Source organism: Chiloscyllium plagiosum, unplaced genomic scaffold, assembly GCF_037043375.1.
Source record: "Chiloscyllium plagiosum isolate Xiang-an unplaced genomic scaffold, Cpla_swu_hap1 HiC_scaffold_5, whole genome shotgun sequence".
In the NCBI taxonomy this organism is placed as follows: domain Eukaryota; kingdom Metazoa; phylum Chordata; class Chondrichthyes; order Orectolobiformes; family Hemiscylliidae; genus Chiloscyllium; species Chiloscyllium plagiosum.
The window spans coordinates 56,246,992-56,272,833 of NW_028270143.1; the positions used below are offsets into that span (position 1 = coordinate 56,246,992).

The following is a 25,842-nucleotide window of genomic DNA, read 5'->3' on the forward strand; positions in this document are numbered from 1 at the left end:
TTGCAGTGGTGGAATCAGGCAGATAAAAACAAAAAGATTCTATTAATTTTGTTCTCCTTCTACAAACAGTTCGTTCTCTTCCATACATTGATTTCTGAAAAAAGGTCACTGGAGCCAAAATATTAACTCTTATTTCTCTCTACAGAAACTACCAAATCTGCTGAGTGTTTCCACCAACTTCTGTTTCTGTTTCTGATTTCCAGCAACTGCAGTTCTTTCAGGTTTTTTTCATTTTGTTCTCTTCCATGTTGCCTTAAGACAAATACTTCTTATCTGTTATCTGCCCTCAATCAGTAGAAGACATACTGTCTCATGTCCTAGTGGTTGAGCTTGTTGAACCTGCATGGGTGTAGGAGGTGCAATCTTTGGCAAAACCCTGATAAGCTTCTAATTTGTGAAGTTACTAGTTACAAGCAGTCTAAGCAGAGGAATGAGTTACTTATTTCCACCTCTGCTAAAGTCACAGATATCGCAACATATAGGAGCAGTAAGAAAAGAAAGAATTAAACTTTGTAATTCTGCATATGTTTGCACATGGGTCTGAAAACATTTTATGCTGTGGAATTTCTAATCTCCGTAGAATTACATAAATTTTATTAGCATACAATATTTTCCCAACTAGCCCTTTCTTGGTTGCTGAATGGAAGGTTTCCTTCTTTATATGTGTAATGATCCCAGTTGATGGTACTGCTGGGCAAGTCAAATCCAAGAGTAAATCCTGCCTTGAATAGATGATTTTTTTTTTGTTTTGTTTAGTTAGTTAACATGGTAGTTAATTGCTGAAATATGTTTACATAAGGCTGCACATTTTCTTTAACAATTTGACAAAATGTATTCCAAAAAAAATCAGAAAAATATGGATGACAGTTAAAATGATCTTCAAACACGCAACACAAAGTTTAAACCTATTTCTAACATGACCCATTATAGAATCTCAAGTCCAGAAAAATTACCTCCCTGTCTCAACTTTCTAGGGTTCTGCTTCCTGATGCTTTCAAGTTTCTTTACCTCAGACTATTGAGATGATTCAATGAGTCCCTTTTAAATCTGCCAACATGAACTTTTCCCAAATCTAAGAGCCGAACTTTTCTCAGTTGTAATAATGTACAGATTCCTGACCAAACTTTCCTGCTTTGGAAGTTTCACATATTAAACTGTTCTGCTGAGATGACTAGTTCTCTGAACTGCTGTGAACTCTTTCTAAGAGTGAAAATAAATTAGCTTCTGAACTCAACTCTGGTTTTTCTAGACTGAATTGGAAAAACTTACTCAAATCAAGCTTCTTCTGAACTGAAAATAAAACTTTAAGTGGTTACTTTAACTTCGCTAATCCAACAGTATAAACATCTAAACATCTTTCCATTCAAAAAGGTTTGCGGTCACCTGCTTTAATCACAAATGCTGGATTTGAATCTGGATCTGGAAGGACTCTCTGACCTTGTCATTATTTTTGAAAGAAAACCATTCACAAAACTAACCAATGCCCACTAGCCTCTAATTTGTAATCCAATTTCCAAAAATGATAACATAGATATATTATATGCCTTCATCACAATAGGAATACATGATTTGTTAGGATTAAAGGGGCTATATGCTGGATTGGTTAGTTGTTACTAAATTATTTTGTGTAAGTGGTATTGATGGTGGGTAGGAGTCAGAAAGAATGTCCCCTGCATGTGCTCCAGATACTGATATACTGGTATAATCTAAAGTTGTTGTGGTTCTGTTCGCTGAGCTGGGAATTTGTGTTGCAGACATTTCGTCCCCTGTCTAGGTGACATCCTCAGTACTTGGGACCCTCTGGTGAAGCGCTTCTGTGATGTTTCCTCCAGCATTTATAGTATTTTGTCCAGCTGTCCACTGCAGTGGTCGGTATATTGGGTCCAGGTCGATGTGCTTATTGATTGAATCTGTGGATGAGTGCCATGCCTCTAGGAATTCCCTGGCTGTTCTCTGTTTGGCTTGAGCTATAATAGTAGTGTTGTCCCAGTCAAACTCATGTTGCTTGTCATCTGCGTGTATGGCTACTAAGGATAGCTGGTCGTGTCGTTTCGTGGCTAGTTGGCAGTGTGAACTTGATTGGCTGGATAACCTGTTTCCACACTCTAGGGATTCTATGCTTCTATGAAATCCTTTTGCACAATGATGTTAAAAAAAAGTGGTGAAGTCTGAGTATTTATTAAACTAATTACATGGGTTTTAGTCAGCCCCAGCAACTGTCATTGTGCTTTTACTTTGCTTTCAATGGTAAGTTTCAGGAAGTTGAGTAAACCCATGCTCCTGGAATGCTGAGTCCAGCCTTAATCCCTATATTCAAGAAAGGATACATTAGCATTGGAGGCAGTTCAAATGAGATTCACTTGGCGGATTGCTGGAGTGAAAGGAAAAATAGTTAAACAGGTTAATCCTATACTCATTATATTTTAGAAGCATGAAGAGCGATCTTATTGAAACATACAATATTATGAACGGGTTTGACAGCGTAGATGTTGAGAAGATGCTTCCACTCGGTGGAGGAATCTCAAACTATGGGACATAGTTACAAAATAAGGGGACAGACACTTAAAACAGATATGTGGGAATTCTTTCTTCCAAAAAGTAGTGAATGTCCGGAATTCTTCACCCAACAGTTGTAGAGGCTAGATCACAGGAAGTACTGAAAGAAAAGGTGGATATACTTTTGAAATATCAAAGAATTGTGGTCTATGAGGAGTTGAGGCCTGGAGCATATCAACCATGATATTATAATATGACAGACCAGGCTTGAAGGACTGAATGGCTTACTCCTGCTTCTATTTCTTAAGTTACAATTGGTTAGTTCAGTCAGATTAATAGATGATACATGATTTGTGACTGCTGGAATGATAATTGCAGGACACCATCAGGTCAGTATAAAGTGTCAGATAGACACAGATGCATCATTCATCATCGTGACCTTCACAAATTTCCGTGAAGTGCTCAACATGGCAATCCAAAAATAAAAGCAATGTTGAAATTATATAATGATGCTATGTGATGAGCACAGCAAACAGCTGTTGTCTAGGCAGAATGAATTCTTTGATTCTCAGTAAAATGACTGCCTCCAGTGTGAGTCTCAGTTACATGACTACAGCAGACCAGGTTTTTATATGGTTGCATTTCAGTCCGAACACCCTCCTTACAAGTGAAGTGCTGCTCAGAAGGTCAGTGCAGACTCAATGGGCTGATTGGTGTATTTTCACACTCTCGGGATTCTAGCCGCAACACAAAAACTGACCTCCCTCCCCCCAACACACACACACACACCACACACACCACACACACACACCACACACACCACACACACCACACACACACACGCAGTTCCTTTTCCATCATTAGTCCATCACCCTAGGAGATAATGGGGTGTTATACCAGCAATAGCTAAAGCTTCCTCTATGATGCTGCCAAGATCTGAAGCTGCTGACCTCTGATTGGCCAGTTACTCTTGATGGCTGACAATTCCACTTCCTGGATCCTAATACCAGTCAAAAACCTATGGCCAACCAATCAGGTGCAAAATTCCTAGAAGACCCAATGCGCTTCCTCATTTTGACAGGTTGTGATTTTTCACTCCTCCAAATGTCTCCCAGGTTCCGGAATTTATTTTATTGACTGAATAGCCTCATAGTTCAAAGCTCTTCAAACACTTTACCTCAGAATGAATGGACGCTACTTATGAACTCTAATTTGGAAATAATTCGAAGTGAGAAGTTCATTTTTAGGTGTTTATGCTGTTTTTCCAAAAGTACTGTTAATTTCTTGGTCAAGTTATGACAGCAGTTCAGGAGAACTCTACAGCAATTCTGGGCTACTTTGGTATATTCTTAGGATATGCAGCTAGCTTCTCTCTCCTTGACTGGTCTGCTACAATTAGCAAACTATTTTGCCACAATTTATGACTGTATAGCAAATATTGAGTTTGGCACTGATTACCCCAGCAATCCTCTTCTATGTCTCTGCTGCTACTTCTTATTTCAAGGTTCACGATATGCTTTGTATTCATCCTCATGACCTTCTGCAGGAACACTTTATCATGACCATGTGTGAAGAGAGCAGCTCAGAGCCCTGAAGCAGACCTGCCTGGCAGTGTATTAACAGTTCATTTCCAGTTTTTGTAGCAAAATTATTAAGAATCCTGAAAGCTGAAGGCATTTAAATCTTGCATAATTATCACCTTGATAATTCCCACTGCCAAAAAGGCAAAATCCTAGAGTCATTTTCAATAATTCAGTTCATCTGCTATTTTTTAATTAACCCAAACTGAAAACTACAGTTGGGACACCAATGGCCAAAAACCTAATCTAATTATACTTCTGCGGGTTATGGGCTCAGAGAAAAATGCAGTCCTTGATGTCTGTTATATGAATGGTAAGTAACTGCTATATGTAATATATTCCGTGGTTACTTTGTGCTGTGCTCAATAACAACCAGACAAAGAAGTAAATATGTACAACTGGGATAATTCCTGGACAGTATTGTTCTGTTTAAGATAATGATTCTAAATAGTGCGTTAGGTTAGATACTACTTTAACTTCTGGGAGCTGGATTTATATGTTGAGTGTCTGTGCTGATTACAGCCTATAATCAAAATTGAGATTTTACAAACCCTGACAAATGGTTTGTAGATGAGGAGGGGACTCATAAAATACCATTGGTGTTGACTCTGATCCATACTCACCAACCCCTGTCTCCACCACAGTTTTACCTGGAAAAGTCTAGCCCCAGAGAGCATAATTTCAGAATAAGAGGTTGCACATTTAAGATAAAAATGAGGAGGAATTTCATCTCTCAGAGAGTTGTGAATCTGTGGAATTATTTACCACAGAAAGTTGTTGAGATTGGGTTTTTAATTGTTTTTAAGGCTATAGTAAACATTTTTAATCAGTAAGGGAATCAAGATCTTTTAGAAAAAGGCAGGAAAGTGGAGTTGAGGACTATCAAATAAGCCATAATCTCATTGAATGGTGATTCAGTGAGCTGAATGGCCTACATCTGCTCCTTATGGTTATGTTCTTAAGTGTAAGCAACATAACAGCCACTTAATGTAACATGCAGCCTGAGAGACCCCATCCAGCTGGGCAATATTTACAGCGCAGGCTCTTGACAAGCAAGGGAGCATGGTAGCTCTTAGAAGTTTTTTCAGGGTCATTGGTGGCCTCATCCAGGTCATTTCTGTGCCTCACTTAGATCTCTTCCCTCCACTTGCTGATCTATGCTAGCTTTCAGCTCCACCCTTCCCCTTACTGAGACATTCTAGGCTGTCTCCAGCAATATGCTCCCCTGTCTTTTACTCTCATTCCAGCTTCTCAGGTGTAGGACACTATTGTAGTTCCAGCAGTGACATAGATCAGGTACAGATACTGAGACAGATAGCACCAAGTGAATTCAGTCATTTGATTGGCCAGCAGCCCTCCAAGGTGGGATTTCCAGATGGAGTAGAAATTCTGCCTTAAACCAATTCAGATCTCTCTGATCAATAGGCACCTTCTAGGCAACTACTGGAGTAAGGGCAGTTTTGGCCCAAGCTATTTTGCTGAGGAGGATTTAGATCCCAGTAGTTTGTTAAGCCCAGATGCATGTTTTCAGTTCCAGGGATCCAAAGCACAAACTTTCATTAAATTGTAATCTCACTGTTCCAGGCCACAACATATTAAGATTTCTGTGTGAAACCTTATTGGATTTTGCTGAGGTGTAATTAATGTTAAAGTTTTCCAGTACAAATGTGCTCACTTAAATCAGAAAAAAAGTTGTGTAAATATTTTAAGACTTTAGTTTCATTCAAATAATTCATATAATTGAGGGAAACTAGTAATCTGACATAATGTATTTTTCCTCTTGCTGTACAGGAAGTTGGAAGCATTATTGGAAAGGTTAGTTCTATCATTTTAATTCCCCAGCCTACAGTTTTAAAAAAAGCTAAATAAAGTTACAATAAGTGTGTGAACATTTTTCTTTCTATTATAGAAAGGAGAGACAGTGAAAAAGATGAGGGAGGAGGTAAGTTGTGAACTGTTTATCCTGTAGTGAAATATAGGTTGACAAACATGCTTCATGAGATGAGACAATGAGCTGTTCTTTTTCATAGAGCTGTGCAAGAATCAACATTTCAGAAGGGTCCTGTCCAGAACGCATTGTAACAATAACAGGCCCAACAGATGCTATTTTCATGGCCTTTTCAATGATAGCACATAAATTTGAAGAGGTAGGTAAATGTACATATTTGGACTTTAAGCATGTATTCAATAAGTTAACTTGTGAACTGAATGTGCATGTTAAAATAGATCAGAAGAGACACATATTTGTTGCCTTAGTAGGTGAGTGTGAATACACAATGTGGCATTGAATTGTTAAACTCGGAAGGTCCAACATCCAAAGTATAATTTCTTGTCTGGAGTACAGGTTACAGATGCGGGTCGAGGTGTGTATGGAAATAGGGGTGGGAAACTGTCAGTTATGTTTAAAGGCCTCCCAAGTCATCCTGAATTGGCAAAAATCCAAGCCAATGATGTTTACCACATATTTTAATAAAATAGATTCACTTCATCTAATTATTGTAATATTATAATTTATAGCACATACCACAAAATTAAATTTTAGAATAACATATTGCACATTTCAGACTGGAATTCAAAATTAACCTTTATTCGTCAATGTTTTTCCAACTTACATTCTAATCACATGCTGTAAAAGATATTTCCTATTAAAGAAGCTTAATTGTATTTTCTGATTATGGAAACTTATATTACAGTATTGGAACTGCCATTGAGGCTTAAATGTAAATAATAAGAAATAGGAACAGAAGAAGGCCATTGGCCCATTGAGTCTGCTCTGCCATTTAATGGGATTGTGGTTAGTACCTATGAACTGTGCAATTATTATTTGTTATGAACTTATTTAATTCTGCCTTGTTAGTCTCATTTGCTTTACTGAGTTTTGCTGATTTTCAATAACAGCTAATTTTTATTATTTTCTCCAAATTTACCCAATTTGTTTTGAATTTTACTTTTTCTCTATGATTTTGATGTTAAATTTGAGAATTGAATAGTATCTAATATAACCAGGTTTTAAATTGGAAATAAAAAAGCTTCACAACAGTAACTGGGGATTTTTTTTAAAAAATGAATTTGGCTGTAAATTTGAACAGCAGACTAAACTGAATGCATGGAATTCTGAGATGGAATTAGCTGACACTCCTTGTTTGTGATGTTTGTCATATGGCAACTTCATGGAACTTGCTAATTTAAATGACTGTATTGTACAACCAGTGAACAGAGTAAACAGAGACTGCAAAATCATGAGAGGCTAGCATCAGTTAAAGCCTACATCACTTAAAGCCAATCTGCATGGCTGATGTCCGATATCTGAGCTCCCATTTGAAATCAACAAATGCCATCCAATGTCTGAGTGCAGCAGTAGCAGCTCAGAGTGAAGTCGTGCAAGGTCAGGTTGGTGCCATGCAGGCTCAGACTGTTGCTTTCAAAGCTGAGGATAGCAGTATTCAAAGCAGTTCGCAGAATGAACAAATAATTGTTCTGCAAACTGTCCTCCAATGCATTGCTGAAATTGCAGAGAAGCTGATGAGAAGATGACAATGGCATCATGGAACATGAAACTACTGTGCACTTTCAGAAAGATTACATTTGTTCTCCCACCACTGCTAATCCACCAGTGTTCTTGCTGTTGACTGTCAGTCAGCCAGGCTGGGCTACTGACACCTTTGCCAATGTAATACAGTCCAAGCTGCTTGTCACAAAGCAGATGGATTGATAGATCTTTGAATAAAAGAACCCCATTATCCCATGATTCCCTGATAGATCAAAAATCAATCTATCCTATCTCGATGTCATGTGTAAACCTATTTGCAGTCAAAATCAGGAATCTTGGTACCCACGTTGTCTCCACTAGGATAGAATCATAGAGTCACATAGCACGGAAACAGACCCTTTGGTCCAACTCATACATGCTAGCCAGACATCCCAATCTGACCTTGTGCCATTGTCAGTACTTTGCTCATGTTCTTTCCTATTGATGTACTCAGCCAGATGCCTTTTAAATGTTGCAATTGTACCTATCTCTATCACTTCCTCTCACAGCTTGTTCCATATACGCACCACTCTCAGCATGAAAATGTTACCCCCAGGTCCCTTTTAAATCTTTCCACTATCACCTTAAACCTATGCTCTCTAGTTTTGGACTCCCTCACGCTAGGAAAAATATTTTGGCTTTTCATTCCATGCCTTTCATGATTTTATAACCCTCTATAAGGTCACCCTTCAGCCTCTGACACGCCAGGAAACAAAAACCTCAACCTATTCAGCCTCACCCTAAAACTCAAAAACTCTCCAGGCCCAACAATTTTCTTACTGCACCTTGTCAAGTTTAACAACATCTTTCTAATAGAAGGGTGACCAGAATTGTATGCAGTATTCTATAAGAGGCCTCAACAATGTCCTGTGAAGCCACAACATAAGTCCCAACTCCTATACTCAATATTTTGACTAAATGAAGGCAAGCCTGCCAAACCCTGTCTATCTGTGACTCCATTTTCAAGGAAATACGCGCATGCACCCCTAAGATTCTTTGTTTGGCAATGCTCCCAGGGCCTTACTATTAACTGGATTATTCCTGCCCTGGATTGACTTTCCAAAATGCAACATGTCAAATTTATCTAAATTAAACTCCATCTGCTACTTCTCAGTCCATTGCCGTCTTTGATCAAGGTCCCATTGCCCTCCAATAATCTTCTTCACTGTCCATCACATCACCTATTTTGGTGTTATCTGCAAACTTATTAACCAAACCTGCTATATTCACATCCAAATCATTTATATAAATGACAAAAAATAGTGGACTCAGCCCTAACTGTTGTGGCACAATGCTAGTCACAGGCCTCCTGTCTCAAAAGCAACACCTATACCACCACCCTCTGTCTTCTACCATCAAGCCAATTTTGTATCCTAATGTCTAGCTTTTCCTGGATCCTAATGTCTAGCTCTTCCTGGATCCTATAGGTGAACAAACCTTACTAACCAGTCTACCATGCTTTGGTGAAGTTCATATAGACAATGTCTACCGCTCTGCCTTCATCTTTTTTGTCACCTCTTTAAAAAACTCAATCAAATTAGTGAGCCATAACTTCCTACACACAAAACCACGCTGACTATCTCTGATTAGCTCTTGGCTTTCTAAATGCATGTAAATCTTGTCCCACAGAATCCCCTCCATCAGCTTACCCACCACTGATGTAAGACTCACTAGTCTATAGCGCCCTGGCCTTACCTTACAGCTTTTCTTAATTAGTGGCACCACATTAGCCAACCTGCAGTCTTCCAGCACCTTACCCATGGCTGTTAATGATACAACTGTCTCTGCAAGGGGCCCAACAATCTCTTACCTAGTTTCCCACAACATTCTGGGAAATTCCTGATCAGGTCCTGGGGATTTATCTACCTTTTAGTGTTTTAAGACCTCCAGCACCTATTCTGTAGTATGACCTTTTCCAAGACATCACAATTTTTTTTCCAAAGTTCCCTAGCTTCCATGTCCTTCTCCACAGTAAATACTGGCACAAAATATTTGTTTAGTATCTCATCATCCTCCTGTCGTTCCACATAGAGACAGCCACCACATTGATCTTTAAGGGGCCCTTTTCACTCCCTATTTCTCAACCCTTCCACTATAGGGAAACTACATACTATGTCTGTATTGAAGACAAATCTTTTCCAATTATGTATTAAGACTGCTAAAACAATTATTTTCCCTGTTCCAAGCCCTGTTCCCTTACTACTGACCAAATCCCTTGCCTTGGCAGCAGTATTAAGATTAAACCAATCTACTTTGAACCTTAGCATCACAAGATGGCCTTTCAACCACAATTGTGCCATTACTTAGACTGCCTATTTCCATCTCAGTTATGACTTTGCTCGTCGACTGTGAAACCTTTATCCATGTCTTTGTTAACCTCAAACTCAGCTATTCCAGTGAATGCCTAGCTGGTCCCCTAATTTCTACCCTTTTTAAACTTAGGGTATTTGCCATCTTCCAGCTAAATGCGAGAAGTCATTCACCAATGTCAAAGGCTAGGTCCGAAAATGCTGGAAAAACTTTCAAAACTGGAATGGTCCAGTGACCCTTCATCAGAACAGTACTGATGAAGAGTCATTGGATCCAAAATGTTAACTCTGCTTTCTCTCCTATAATGCTTCCATACCCTCTGCTGAGTTTTTCCATAATTTTCTGGTTTTAGATTAGATTAGATTACTTACAGTGTGGAAACAGGCCCTTCGGCCCAACAAGTCCACACCGACCCGCCGAAGCGTAACCCACCCATACCCCTACATTTACCCCTTTACCTAACACTACGGGCAATTTAGCATGGCCAATTCACCTGACTTGCACATCTTTGGACTGTGGGAGGAAACCGGAGCCCCCGGAGGAAACCCACGCAGACACGGGGAGAACGTGCAAACTCCAGACAGTCAGTCGCCTGAGTCGGGAATTGAACCCGGGTCTCTGGCGCTGCGAGGCAGCAGTGCTAACCACTGTGCCAGTGGTTAGCACTGATGCTGAGTTGATGCTGAGATCTGATTTTCAGTATCCACAGTTGTTTGTTTTTTTTGGCAAAGGTAAGATGATGGCCTAGTGGTATTGTTGCTAGACTAATAATCTAGAGACCCTGGTAATGTTCAGAGGACCTGAGGTCAAATCCTACTATGGCAGATGCATTCAACAAATATCTGGAACCAAGAGCCTAATGGTGCCCATTCAGCCATTGTCAATTGTCAGAAAAGACCCATCTGGTTCACTGATGCCCTTTAGGAAAAGAAACTGCTGTCCTTACCTGATTTGGCCTGCATGTGACTCCAGACCCACAGCAATATGGTTGACAGTTAACTGACCTTTGGGTAATTAGGGATGAGTAATAAATGCTGGCCTGGCCAGTGAAGCCCACATCCCGGGAATGAATGAAAAAATTAAAGAAGCAATGACCTATTCAAATATTTTAAGAATAAAGAAGGACACATAATGGCAATTCAGAGCATAACACTTGGTGAGAACAAAGGGTGACGATGTCTGATTGCATTCAAAAGGTATATGCTTGAAAAAAAATTTCCATTCATGAAACTGATTTCCATTACAACTGATGCTGCAACAACAATGCTTGGCACAAATGTGGTCTTTTTTGCAGTTTGCAGAAATTATCTTGATTTCCCCTCTTTTAACATTTACCACAGTATAATCCACTAGCAAGCATTAGCAAGTAAAGTTATAGAGTTTTCTCAGATAATGAATGTTGTTAAGATGATAAACTTGATTTGAGCAAAAGCCTTTCATCATCAGTCTTACATGACAAACGTGATGCTGCCTATTGTGAATTAATCCTCCATGCTGATGTGAAGTGGTTGAGTCTGGTAATAAGATGATTACAATGCAAAATGATATTGAGCTAAAAATCAGATTGAGAGACAGCTATTTTTGGGGATTCATAAACAGAGAAAAAAAAAACACTTCTATCATCCTTTGTTTTTAAAGTGAACATGTATTTTAATGCCACATATGTCCATGAGACAGCATTTCCCCAAATGGAGATAATCAAGTCCAAATATTGCATCCACCTCACAGATACTGTTTGATGGACTGTTTACAGCTAATGGCCTTAAACTGCAGCATAGACTTTGAAACACTGACAGATAATGTGCAGTCACAAGGTCACACTGAGACTTGGTCAGTAAAGGACAAAATGAATAATTATATATACTTGGCTTTAGAGTTATTTCACACTAAAAATAAATTGTTTATTCTATATTTGATTTTGGCTAGATCCTGGCTTGCACTTAATTTTAAAAAGTGATCTTGTGCTTAAAATGTTGGAGGCTACTGCTTTAAGGTATTGTTTTCACCTTTGGGAATGAAATACTGGCAATAGTGGAATGAGGCCCTTATTTAAGGACCTCACCAGTCCCATGAGCTGAAGGGCTGGCTGTTGCTCCCCCCATCACTCTGCTGTAAACTAAATTTCAGAGATGGTGGGGAGGCAGGCAGAGAAGGCCACTTGCTGGATGCACTCATTGGTGAGCGACCCACTGCTTTTTTGCTGAGGTTCAAGTAGGAGTATTGCTCCCGAAATAACCTGGGTGGATAGAGTTTCCTAGTGAGAGGATTTCTTCCTCCTTCTTACTTTTCCAGCATGCTTGCCTTGCTGTGTAGGTAAACCTGTTCTTTTACATTCATCCTCGCAAATATGTCTTATTTTGTAGCAATATCTACTTTCTCCTCATCATGCTATAGTCCAAGGGGAGTGACCAGTGGTGTCAGGAAGCAAATGATTTGTAATGAATACTTGAAGTCAATGGTAACTTCTTCAGCACATTTCATATTACTCCTTGTAGGTCTTAACACTTTACAGAAGCCTTGCACACCCCCAAAACTTCTACAACTGCAGCAACAGCCAGTAGAAATCTATCAGAAATTAAGCTGAACGTTGTTGATGCACTTAAATTGCATTCGTAGAGTAGGTAGAAGGAAGGTTTTCTCTGCTGTTGAAAGCAACTGTGTGAAGTTAAGATAGGGTTTTTGTGAGAACATTGAGCTCCAACACGTCAGTGTTTATGTCAAATCAGCATTACAATTTGATTGATGCCACAATATGCCTACTCTACATATTTCAAGTGATGGCAAAAATATCACCTGCAATGCCTAAAAAATGGCGAATGGGAGATAAACTTTGTGACCGCTGTCACCTGTGAAACACAGCAAAAGCTGAATTCCTCTTCATGCATAATATTACACATTTGGTGATTGCCATTATTGACATAATTGAATCTACATTTACCACCATGCAATGTATGTAGGTATCTTAAGCGCCCAGTGTTTTCAATTTACTTAATCTGTTGCATTTCAATGTACATATCTACTCTTGACCATCTGTTTGAGATTCTGTGGATATTTATTTCAATGGAATCCACAATGAATTCCATGCCTGTTCTCCTTTATAGTTCCTGGATTTGTTGTAATGATATTCTGAGAAGACGGTTAAAGTTTCAAATGGAATAACTAATCCGAGACTAATTTTTACTGAAATTGTTATTACAGGATATAAATTCTTCAATGACAAATAGCACAGTGACAAGTAAACCACCTGTGACATTACGTCTAGTTGTTCCAGCAAGCCAATGTGGCTCTCTCATAGGGAAAGGAGGTTCAAAGATCAAAGAAATCCGTGAGGTAATGCTTTAGACACTGATTTTGATATTTAATCTGTATCATTTTTATACATGCTGCTCTATCATAAAGGGAAAAGCAACTGCACAGTATGTGCATCTATTACCTGAATTATGAGAGTGTAATGTACAATATACCTTATAAATTAATTGTGGTCATTTTTTAAAAAGTTTGTAACAACAATAATTGGAAGTAATTTTAACTTAATTACATTGTTAAGTACCATTAGACAGTATTCTGACAGATATCATGGACAAGTATTCTAAAATGGTCCTGTAGAAATTTGATTACGTTTTATATATCATTGTGGGAAAATGTTGGTGATTGGGAGGGAGTGCTCACTCGTTGCACAATGGGTGAAAATAGCTGGGTGAAATCGATGGTTGGGAACAGTCAGTGATTTGGGGCTCATGATAGCAGGGAATGATTGGTAACCACGGAGAGGAAATTGGTGGTTGCATGCAAATGGTCACTGTTCATAGGGGGATTTGGTAGTCAGAGAGATGGCTAGGGAATATCAGTAATCAATGGGAAAATTAGTGATCAAGACCTTTGTGATCACATGAGAGGGTTGATGATCAGGAGAGTCATTGATCATTGAGAGGTTCAGTGTTGTGCTGCCAGTGATTCAGGAGAGGTGGTATTGTGTTTGAGGAAGAGTTGGTAATTGTGGGTAACCACCTCCCAACCCTGCCCAAGGAATCATGCATCTTTTAAAGCAGAAGTAGGTTGGTTTGATGCAGGTTGGGTTCACTTTTGAAATCATCTCCCCAAATTCAACTCTTTTGCAGAGGGCATGGGGAGATGATGGGACTAATTTCATCCATTTTGTTGTATGCTAAATTTATGATTGGAGTGGTAATATTTCCCTGCTGATATTAAGACTTTTGTTTTTCACTAATATTCATGTGATATTGGGCTAACCAAAATGCTAATATCTTATTTTATCTTTCAATCCAGAAAGATAATAAAAGAAAGGAAAATTCTTGTTACTATTTACATAGCCAGAACTTGAACAAAGAGCTAAAGTTGATTGATTGAATCCTCAAATTGTATATCTGTGAAACCAGTAGCTTTAAAGTAGTAACATTGGCCCTGATCTTTTGCTCAAAGATTGACAGGAAAAATTCAGTTAAAATAAGGGCCTTCTCTTTCCTCTTCCTCTTGGTGCCCTAGCTCACATCCCAATATTGACCTGCTATTTTGAACGGATGAATGGGACAACTTGAGGAAAAAAAACTGTGTTCTGTGTAAATATAGCAAACCCAAAAATTATGAAGTCTGTGATTTTAGTTGGGTGGCTGAATGAGGAATTACTGGCTGCTTGCTTGTTAGGCCAAACCTGTTGGGGAGCTGAATTATGAACCAGGAGAGGCTGAATTTTAAACAAAAGATGTTGATGGGATCTCAGCATTGCTGGCTAGGCCAGCATTTATTGACCATAAGGACAGTTAAACATCAACCACGTTGCTGTGGGTCTGGAGTCACGTGTAGGGCAGACAAAGATGGCAGGTGTTCTTCCCTAAAATGCAAAAGTGAACCATATAGGATTTTTACACCAATCCAATGGTTGCCATTAGACTGGCTTTTAATTCCAGATTTTATTGATTTCAATTTTCACCATCTGCTGTGGTGGGATTCAAACTCACATCTTGAGAACATTTGACTGGGGTTTGGGCTTATTAGCCCAGTGACATTACTATTGTTCTACTGCCTCTCCTGTGCATAGGCACATTCACAATGTTGTTAGGAAACTTAGGCAGCTTTAACTTTTTATTTCCTTGAAGTTGTAGGCTCCATCTTTCATCTGATTGTCTCCAACTTTCTTGGCTAGGTCCTTCTACAGATTTGCAACTCATTCCCACAAGTCAGAAAGTGAATTTGTTTGGCTGTAGGACTCAAGAGAATTTATGGGCATGAAGGCCAGCTTTTAATATTTTAAATTCTGATAGACAATTTTTGCCATTGTGCAAATGCTGCTTCAACTGGTGAAGGTGGAATTCCTTCAGAAACAAACAAAAACAGAAATTGCTAAAGAAATTCAGCATGTCTGGCAGCATTTATGGTGAGAAAACAGAGTTAATGTTTTGAGTTTAGTGACCCTTCTTCAGAAGGTATTTATTCAGCCATTTTCAGACTCACCAGAGGAAAGTGGCAGTTTGGATGATCATAGGGTTTGTAGCCATGAGAGTTTTAACTTACAGGCTGTAGGCTCTGGACATGTTCAGATATCTCTGTTTGTGTGGTCACACGGAACATCTTTCAGAAAATGGTTTATTCAAGTAAATTAACAAGCTTGTTGATAAGTTTAGATTTTGTCACATTGTTCTTCGTATAATCTGGTTTTCTGACTAAATTTGCATTTTAATTTTTTTTAGAATTGTTTATTCCTTTTAGCTTTCTCAAAGGTGGGTTACATATTTTGGCTTTAGAGAACAATGATAGATAAAACTCTGCCCTCATGTTATGCTAACAACACCAAGATTTGGTGTGTATAATTGTTCTTATATAATAAAATGAAAAAAAACATATTTTGTAAAAGCTTTTTGTCTTGCACTTATTAGGACAATTCATAAGGAATACCAAAGTAAAGGGAAAACAATGTTAAAATGCATGATTGGAGCAAATTGATTGGATGGCAACAGGACTTTGATTGATAACTATGTTGCCATGAAGAGTACACTAATTATTGATGATTGAAAATTAGTTGCCAACATATGAAGATATGAAATAGGAGCAAAAGTAGACCACTTGGCTCATTGAGCTTGCTCCATCATTCATTAAGAGCATGGCTCAACTGTTTGTGTTTTGTTTTTTTGTTTGTGTTTTTGATCATATTTTCAAAATCTACCCCTGATGGTGAGAGGGTGGAATTGAAGGAAATCGGTATTAGTAAGAAAATGCTGCTGAAGAAACGAATGGGGTTAAAGGCTGACATATCGTCAGGGCCTGATAATTTAGCAGCCAGAGAACTAAAGGAGGTCGCCCTGTGTATATAGTATGCATTAGTGGTCATTTTTCAAATATCTATAGATTCTGGAGCAGTTCATATAGATTGAAGGGTGGCAAGTGCAACACCTCAGAGGTGTGATTTCCCTTGATGAAGTTAGGTTGATTTTTATTTTGTAATTCTTACAGCTTCTAACTTTCTTTTAATTTTGTTAATTAATTGCGCTAATAAACTGAATCATTTCTTGGCTTGGTAATGGAACAGTTTCACATATTTTATATCCAGTGACAGCAAACACTCCTCCAAGGAGAGATATAGCACAACTGAATGCAGGGTAGAAGTTGCTTTACTTTGCTCAAACAATTTTTCATCAACTGTAATTGCAGGAGAACTGTAAATATATTTCAGATCTTGTTCTATCTTATTTGTATGGCAATTTTCCCATTGAATTCTTTCATTCAAATTAAGAAACATGCCACAGTTCTCTTATTTTCTATTCATTATCTTGGATTCATCTCTGCAGTACTTGAAGTAAAATCAAAAATCAGTTTTTGAAGAGTAGGGTTATAATTTTGTTTTGCCAAGCATTTATAGGAAATCTCCCATCCAATTTAGTAGCATTTATTACAGCATTGTAGATAATTTTATGCTGTGGTCTTGCATCAACAAAAACTTGATTGTCACACTCAATTCAACCAGTAGAAGGAAGAGAATTTCAACACATCAATCTAATTTTGACTTTATTAATATTCTAGAATTGAAAGGGTTGTGTGCTAACCAAAAGTATTAGTTAGTTATTTTTGACCTTTAAAATATTTCTATGTGGAGTTATAACAGACAGGACCCCCCCCCCCCCCCCCCCCACCTTTTGTTTTAACCAATATTGGGCATTGTAGTCAACCTTTATAAGTAGACATAAAATTTCCTCAAAACTCACTTATATGGTTGTTGTTGTGGTACAATAATCAAGTCCTCTTTTGGAATTTCACATGCATCTGTCTTTGACTTGCAGTGACATTTTCATATCTGCCACAGGAAAAAAGATAAACCCCTTAATATGCAATAAAAATATGTCATTATAGCAAATGTGTGATACAATGTATAGGTAATTTATAGGTAATCTTATCATTTTATGCTAGATGCCATATTGCATTACTTTTATTAATTCTTTATTATTTGTATTAGAATTTGTAGATCATGGATCAAATTATATTCCTTAATCAATAAAACCTAAAAGGATTTTAAATTTATGCCATGGAATGTCATTGCATTGTACATAATGTATATTTAAAATCTTTAAAAAATTGACACAAATCCTCAAGTACACTCTTGTGGAAGTTAGTCCAAAACCAGAAGGAAAAGCCTCATGCTTTATTGAATCTCTTGAAGAAATCATAACTCTACTTTAATATTTAAGTGTGAGCATTTTAAATGTACGTCAAATTTTACAAATATATAGTTCAATAAGTAGTGAGTTTTGAGAAGATTTGTAACTCAGGTTGAAGTTCTGGATATAGGTTTGCTCGCTGAGCTAGAAGATTCGTTTTCAGACATTTCATCACAATGTATTAGGTAACATCATCAGTGAGCCTCCGGATGAAGCACTGGTGGCTTGGCCTGCTTTCTATTTATGTGTTAGAAATAAATAGAAAGCGGGCCATGCCACCAGCGCTTTATCTGGAGGCTCACTGATGACCTTACCTAGTATTAGATTAGATTACAGTGTGGAAACAGGCCCTTCGGCCCAACAAGTCCACACCGACCCGCCGAAGTGAAACCCACCCATACCCCTACATTTACCCCTTACCTAGCACTACGGGCAATTTAGTATGGCCAATTCACCTGACCCTGCACATCTTTGTGATGGTGGGAGGAAACCGGAGCACCCGGAGGAAACCCACGAAGACACGGGGAGAACGTGCAAACTCCACACAGTCAGTCGCCTGAGGCGGGAATTGAACCCGGGTCTCTGGTGCTGTGAGGCAGCAGTGCTAACCACTGTGTCACCGTGCCATTATGGTAATGAAACATCTGAAAATGAACCTTCTAGCTCAGCGAGCAAACCTATATCCAATTCAAAAAATATATTCTAACTACAAAAAATAATGTATAAAATATTTATCTTTTGTAGGAACTTTTTCAGAATCATTCTGGGGTAAAGGGTGTTTCTGGATATATAATAGATTAGTGTTATTGAAAATGTTAATCACTAGAAATGTTAAGATTACAAATATTTAGAAAATAATTTTTGAAAACTTTTTAGTATAGAAAACTTGTAATTCAATGTCTTTCAACTGTACCTGTGGAATCATGAATCTAGTCTTACTCTTGTCTGTTAATAGAATACAGGAGCCCAGGTGCAGGTAGCAGGTGATATGCTTCCAAACTCCACTGAACGTGCAGTTACTATTTCTGGCACACCAGATGCCATTATTCAATGTGTAAAGCAGATCTGTGTGGTGATGCTGGAGGTACGACATTTGGAGAAAAATGTAAATTGTATCCTTACAATTGAATTTTGCAGTGACTAGCTAGAATAATTCTATAATTAAACTTTTCTAGTGATGAAAATAAATTAATATTAGATCATATAATTATACTAGTAATTATCTGTTCAATCATAAAATTAATCTTAAATTGTTCGTAACATAATTGAGGAACTGTTACCATCAATATTATTGAGTTGAATGTTGAAATTAATGCTTCAAATTGTTTTGTGAAGCCAGTTACAAAAGCAAGAAAATCCTTTAAATTTAGTAAGAAGATATGTAAGTAAAAGATTGCTCTATTACTTTATGTTCCTTGTCTTTAGTCCCCACCCAAAGGCGCTACTATTCCCTATCGCCCAAAACCTGCCTCTGCACCCGTCATTTTTGCAGGTGGCCAGGTAAGAGCAGACACCATTTTGGCTTCTGCAGGAAACCACAGCGTCTTGGCCCAACATCAGTCAGCGCCTGTTAGTTTTTTTCAAATCTTTTTCTGTCTTCTTCCTTGTCTTAATTATTAATTTCTAAACTTAGTATGCCATATCTTATTTATATAGGGGGTGACTAATACCTTATCATCTGGTAATAATCCTAATTATTCTCAATTTTCATATCCTCAGTTCTTAACATTGTATCAATGTGAATTTATTTGACAGCTTTTAATTTAATATTGGGACAGCTTTCATATTCTGTATTCAATTCATGAAGTTTGATTTTGTTATGTTTCTATTGGTCTTCCCCTATTTCAAATAACAATTTGGTTAAATTGCAAAGCACAGATATAAATTATTGCATGCCATATTATCTTACTGAGTTACTGCTTCGTAAATATTTGGGGAATCGATTGCCCTTGTATAACTGGTATATTTCATTACCATATCAGTGCATAAAGTATATGCCATTACTTCCAGATAAACAGCAGAGAACTTAGCAATGGGATTTTTTTCATCAGAGACCTTATTTTCCTTCTAGGATTGGGAAATAGACATAGATTCAGGACCTGGAAACAATACCAATTTCTAGAGAGAAGTATTTTCCTTAACTGCAAAAGCTGCAATCCACCAATGGGAAATGTTGGCAATTCTGAAAGAAAGTAGACCTGAATTAAACCAGACTGGTAGTTCTCTTTGGGGTTGCTGTTTCACTGAATTAATTACTGAAATGCATATGCAGTCAGAGAAGTAGAGACCTGGAACTAGGGAAGCGATGTTTCTCATTTTGTTAAAGGTGACCTGGGAGTCCATCAAGGCAGTGATGGAGAAAAGTATGTCCAGAGAAGGTCACCTCACAGATCAAGCAGGCCTAGGTATACAGATTTGGCTTTTTAATATAGTTTCTTCTATCGATCAAACAATTCCCAGCCACCAGTCTGAGTTTTGGGCTGTAACTCAGCATTTTCATACACCTAGATAACTTTGATGCAATCTTTGGAGAATATCACTTCTGAGACATTTAGGTATTAGCACTCTTCCATTGTGATAAAGGCCACAGCACAATAAGAAGACATAGTACGGTGCTCAAAAACTGGGAACAGCATGGGAAAAGGATAAATTATTCTGATAAAGGGAGTGTAATGTTGAACCCTCAGGACAGACATTTGGATATTTGGCCTCCATTTGATACACCGGCTATGCTCTGTCAGGGTGTCTGTTGCTCCTGATTATGTATGGAGCATGTACCCAGGGTAATTACTGACCCATTAGAAAGGCTAACATGTAAAATGCTGATGATTGCAATGAGACATGTAGTTTCTTGCATTATGAGCCACTGGCATTGTCTGTAAAGGCCATCAGTTCCTGATCTGATAAGTTTTGAGCTTGGAATATAGTAGAAAAGGCCACTTAATGGTCATGAGAAAGGCCAGATATCTGAAAGAGTTTGCTACGTATATCATCCATTCAATGGAAGAAGGAGTGATGAAGATTCAGGGTCAGTAATGCTCAACAAGTCAGGGAAGGCTGGATGGGCATCCCAGTGGAGAGAATGAAGACAAACTGGATTTCATCTGTTAAGGGGATGCACACCACTCCAGTCTGTCTGACAGCATGTCGAAGAAAACTTGGTTGTATGGGAAGTCTCAGCATAGCAGAGACTTCCACTCTCCAAGACTAACTAACATGATTTTCTTCTTTTGTCACACATAAATGCTGATGTCGATTTCATCTTACTGTGTACATTTTAACAATAACCTTTTATTTATCGATTAACACTTTATACAGTCATGGACTGTATATAAGCTTAAGACTACCTCCTCCAAGAGATCTCTCCCTAGACTCTTCTTCATGTGATGTTACCTCACCATTACTTCATTATTACAACATTATTCCTTAGTTTCATGTCATTGCAACCCACCTCCTTCTAAATTCTCAGGAAAGTCTTTGTTGCAATTTAACTCTATCTGCTATTGTATAGCTATTTTCCTGAGGTTGCCAGTCCTGCCCACTCTCCCTTCTCTCATTTTAAATTTCCATTCCTTAGATTTGTGTAGAGCTTTCCATGGTTTTTGTCTTCTTCATGGAAGTTGTGTGTTCATATTTGTACTGGTTTGCTTTACAAGGATACTAAGGATGTTCAGTTTCTCCTTGTGATACCTGTGATTAGATTAGATTCACTACAGTGTGGAAACAGGCTCTTCGGTCCAACAAGTCCAAACTTACCCTCCAAAGAGCAGCCCACTCAGACCCATTCCCCAACATTTACCCCTGCACCTAACACTACAGGCAATTTAGCATGGCCAATTCAGCTAACCTGCACATCTTTGGATTGTGGGAGGAAACCGGAGAACCTGGAGGAAATCTACGCAGACACAGGGAGAATGTGCAAACTCTACACACACAGTTGCCCCAGGTGAGAATTGAACTCGGGTCCTGGCGCTGTGAGGCAGCAGTGCTAACCACTGTGCCATCGTGCCACCCTCTGTTCTGATTACTCAACTATAGTTTTTCTTACTGTCAATTTCAAATCTGTGTTCCTTCTCATGGCTGAAGAGCTAACTCTTTTCTTGTCGATGACTATCTTGTTCTTGAATATCTTGTTATTTTTCTGTATTTTTGATTGTGAACTGAAAAGAGAAACCAATGACTATTCAAGGATTCTGACACTTTATAAAAACAAATAATCTGATGTTCATCATAAATGCTGTTCATATAACTGCTTATTCAAGCAATAGTGGAAGCTTGTGTACAGTTGAGCTAGAACCAAGTGGTGTGTACAAATGAATCTTCGGCTGGCAACAATAGTTGTTTGGTCTATGGTCTAGTGACCGCTTATTGCTGACAAAGACCTTCTGCATGTCAACGACTGTGATTGGCTCCCAGGTGTGAGAAAAGTTTGGAAGAAACCTGCAGACCTCTGTAGGAAAAGGAGCTGCTTTTGCCCTGCAATAACAAACATCTGAAGCGTGAGGACAACCAGGCTTCCTGTTTCCTCTTTCCAGTTGCTGGGGGTTGCAACATTTAATTAATAAGTTGAAGATTTTTAGAAGTGGAAACCAGTCACACCACCTCCTGGAAGCAGGTGAAAGATTCTGTGGAAGGAAGATTAAGAAGCAATATTATTTTCCTGTGTCGACTCTTTGAGTGTGTAGAGGGGGAGTTTCAAGGCAGTTAGAGTTTTAACTAGTAAGGTTATATGCCAAGGGTTTATAATTGTTTATTTGTAGCTAGAAATTATTTATTTGTAATAAGTAGTTGTTCTTGTTAAATACAGAAACTTGGCCCATGTTGGGTCAGAGGACCAGCTAAATTGGGGAATTCTGGTACTTTTAAAAATCTTTAATTTAGGAATGGTCTCTGGGAAGAGTGGGGCTTGCTTTCAAACATTCTACCCAGCGAGGTGTACAAGTAACAAATGTGACTTCGCATGTTAGAACTCCTTGAGTGGCATGTGGTCATAGGCTGAGAATGAAAGAACCCCTTCAGTTTGGATTCTCCACAATGGCTCATGGGTTTGATCACATGAGACCCTCCATTTCAGAAATCGATCAACCTTGTGGACAACATTTGCAGTAGCACTTGAAATGCATGCAGAACTTGCACACAGACATACCAAGTATGCCTGCCACACTATATGTTACCTGAAACTTTCAGTATGGCTGATGGTACAGGATGTTTGGAGGCCCCAGCTGATGCTTCTCACCAGCCATCCAGAATATCAGATTAGGGCTGAGGCAAACAACAAGGACTAGGATGTCACAGCTGATAGACACCAGCATCACCATCAGTTTTATTGGCCTCCTTGGACCCTCAGACTGAGAGCATCTATGCAGTGAGCCCTGATGAGGAGGTTATCATTGCAATCATGCAGGTGCAGCAGACCTAGGAGGACCATATTATGGAAAAAGAAGCAAATCTCTATTAAATGCAATACCTTTGAAGAATTGCAATTTGAGGTCTTCCTGATCAGAACGGTTTATGTGATCTATTTGGACTTCAGTAAGGTGTTCTACCAGATTCCTCATGGTAGACTGGTTAGCAAGGTTACATCACATGGAATACAGGGAGAACTAGCCATTTGGATACAGAGCTGGCTCGAAGGTAAAAGATTGAGGGTGGTGGTGAAGAGTTGCTTTTCAAACTGACCAGTGGTATGCCTCAAAGATTTGTGCTGGATCCACAGTTTTCCATCGTTTATGTAAGTGATTTGGATGTGAAGAAAGGAGGTATAGTTAGTAAGTTTGCAGGTGACTTCAAAATTAGAGGCATAATGGACAGCGAAGAAGGTTATCTCAGAGTACAACGGGATCTTGATCAGATGGGCTAATGGACCAAAGAGTGGCAGATGGAGTTTAATTTAGATAAATTAGGTCCTGCATTTTGGAAAGGCAAAATAGGGCAGGACTTATCATGAAGTGTATAAGGTCCTGAGGAGTGTTGCTAAACAAAGAGACCTTGGATTGCAGGGTCATAGTTCCTTGAAAGTGGAGTAGCAAGTAGATAAGATAGCGAAGATGGCGCATGGTATGCTTTCCTTTATTGGTTAAAGTATTCAGCACAGGAGTTGGGAGGTCATGTTGTGACTGTAGAGGACATTGATTAGGCCACTTTTGGAACATTGTATGCAATTCTGGCCTTCCTCCTACAGGGGGATGTTGTGAAACTTGAAATGATTCAGAAAAGATTTACAAGAATGTTGCCAAGGTTGGAATATGTGAACTGTATGGAGAGGCTGAATAGGCTGGGGCTCTTTTCCCTGGAATGTCCGAGGCATTATAAAGGGGAATGGATAGGTAAATAGACAATGTCTTTTCCCTAGTTTGGGTGAATCCAGAACTAGAGGACATAGGTTTAGGGTGAGAGGGAAAAGATTTTTCAAGCAGAGGGTGTTGTGTATATGGAATAAGGTTTCAGAGGAAGTTGTGGAGGCTGATACAATTATAACATTTAAAAGGCATCTGGGTGGGTACATGAATAGGAAGTATTTGGAGGGATATGGGCCAAATGCTAGCAAATGGGACTTGATTAATTTAGGATGTCTGTTCAGCATGGACGAGTTGTACCGAAGGGTCTGTTTCTGTACTGTACAGCCCAATGATTCTAATACTCTATGATCAGTCTACGCATCAGAACCTGCTTCTCAAATACCTGATGACCTAGCTGTTCAATGATTGTTTAAGTGAGCAGATGGCTGTGATTGTAGCACTTTGCCACAAAAAAGGTAATCAGTGAACCAAACTTTTTATTAGTAATTATCTGTTTGAGGGCCTCTAACAGTGTCCACAGCTGATTTATGGGAGGAGCCAGGAATGAACAGGTTCAAGACCACAGTGAATTGAGTGGCTACTGGCGGGACACAGTGACCAATGCTGTGAGACATGAGGTCTTTGCTAACAAGAGCATAAATCTCAGTGACTGTCTCCCTGGGCAGATGCAGTGTCCTGCAGCTTTGAATCTTTTTCATCTCAAAGTATCTTCATCTACAGTGAGACAAGTTATGTTGAGGAAATAGCCTCCATTGCCTTCTTGCCTCCTGTGGCTCTGCTGTTGCCCTCAGGATCTGCTTCTCCTGGACATTGCTCCTCCTCACTACTAGGTCTGAAATTCTGAATGAAACTTAATACCAACTGTTGACTTTCTTATGCTCAAGTAACTTTCAAATTATGTTTAGGAATCTTTTCCCCCTCTACCTATCACCCTGCAGGCATTGTGCTGTAATGACTCCTTGCTATCCAAACACTTAATGACCATGCTTCACCCCCATCACCCTGTGCTGAACCAATGGCATCAGTATGCCAATGGCTGTGTGTTTCGGCGCCATTCTTCCTTTCATAGAGATCACCTAATTGTCTGAGCTGGCCAAGAATGAATCCCCACTGTATCTCTGTATCAATGCAGCTGGTCTGCCTCAGATTCAGTACGCAGCCTGTGCACAGCCTACAAAATCTGAACATGGTCTTGAATTGCTCTTTAACAGCGTTAACTGCAGTCAGTGGATTATCCTAATTCTTGGTACCGTATGTACCATGTAATGTCTCCAGTTCAGGTTCAAGTCCCTTATGCCACAAAGGCATGTCACAAAATGTCGAAACAGGTTGATTCTTTTTTAAAAAATGAAAATTCTTGGGGCTGTCCTTCACCTGCCTTGGTGTAACAGAAAATTGGCATGCCAATCAGCACCAATACTTTTGTTCCCTGCCCATATCTGTTTTAGCCTTACTAATGATGTGGAGTTGCAGGTGTTGGACTGGGGTGGACAAATAAAAATCACACAACACTAGGTTATAGTCCAACAGACTACCTACCTGATGAAAGAGCAGCACTCCAAAAGCTTGTACTTCCAAATAAACCTATTGGACTTTAACCTGGTGTTGTGTGATTTTTAACTTTAGCTTTACTAAGACAGTATATAACGTATCTCACTTCTGATTCCAACGTTTGTCAGTTTTTCTAAGTTGACCAGGAGATTCCATATACAATCTTGGATCTGTGATGAGTTAACTACTCACAGCTGTGATGACACAAGGGGTGCAAGTGGACACGGTATCCTCAACCTTGAGATGGAGAAATAAACTTGCAGCTCTGGATTATTGTCTTGTGATTCCTGGTGCATGGGCTTCGAGTTAGGATAGGAGGAATCATGGCTGAGCTTCCTGGTTTCCCAGGTGAAAAACCACTCAATTTGCAGACTTACCTACGATAAATAGCCATTTACACACTGTACTTCAGT

The 25,842-nt window shown here is 38.9% G+C and overlaps 1 protein-coding gene across 8 annotated transcripts in view; it reads left to right on the forward strand.

Moving 5' to 3' along the window:
• The window catches only part of LOC122549891 (poly(rC)-binding protein 3), a 272,566-nt gene that overhangs the window by 210,650 nt on the left and 36,074 nt on the right, over positions 1-25,842 (forward strand). For 6 of the 8 annotated variants that reach the window (XM_043690073.2, XM_087987182.1, XM_087987181.1 and 3 more), the window contains 6 exons: positions 5,868-5,891; positions 5,986-6,018; positions 6,107-6,223; positions 13,114-13,245; positions 18,535-18,663; positions 19,005-19,148. In XM_043690073.2, coding sequence (XP_043546008.1) covers positions 5,868-5,891; positions 5,986-6,018; positions 6,107-6,223; positions 13,114-13,245; positions 18,535-18,663; positions 19,005-19,148 — 579 coding nt within the window. Of the gene's footprint in view, positions 1-5,867; positions 5,892-5,985; positions 6,019-6,106; positions 6,224-13,113; positions 13,246-18,534; positions 18,664-19,004; positions 19,149-25,842 lie in introns of those variants that run through there. The other 2 variants (XM_087987180.1, XM_087987178.1) reach the window with 1 other exon arrangement.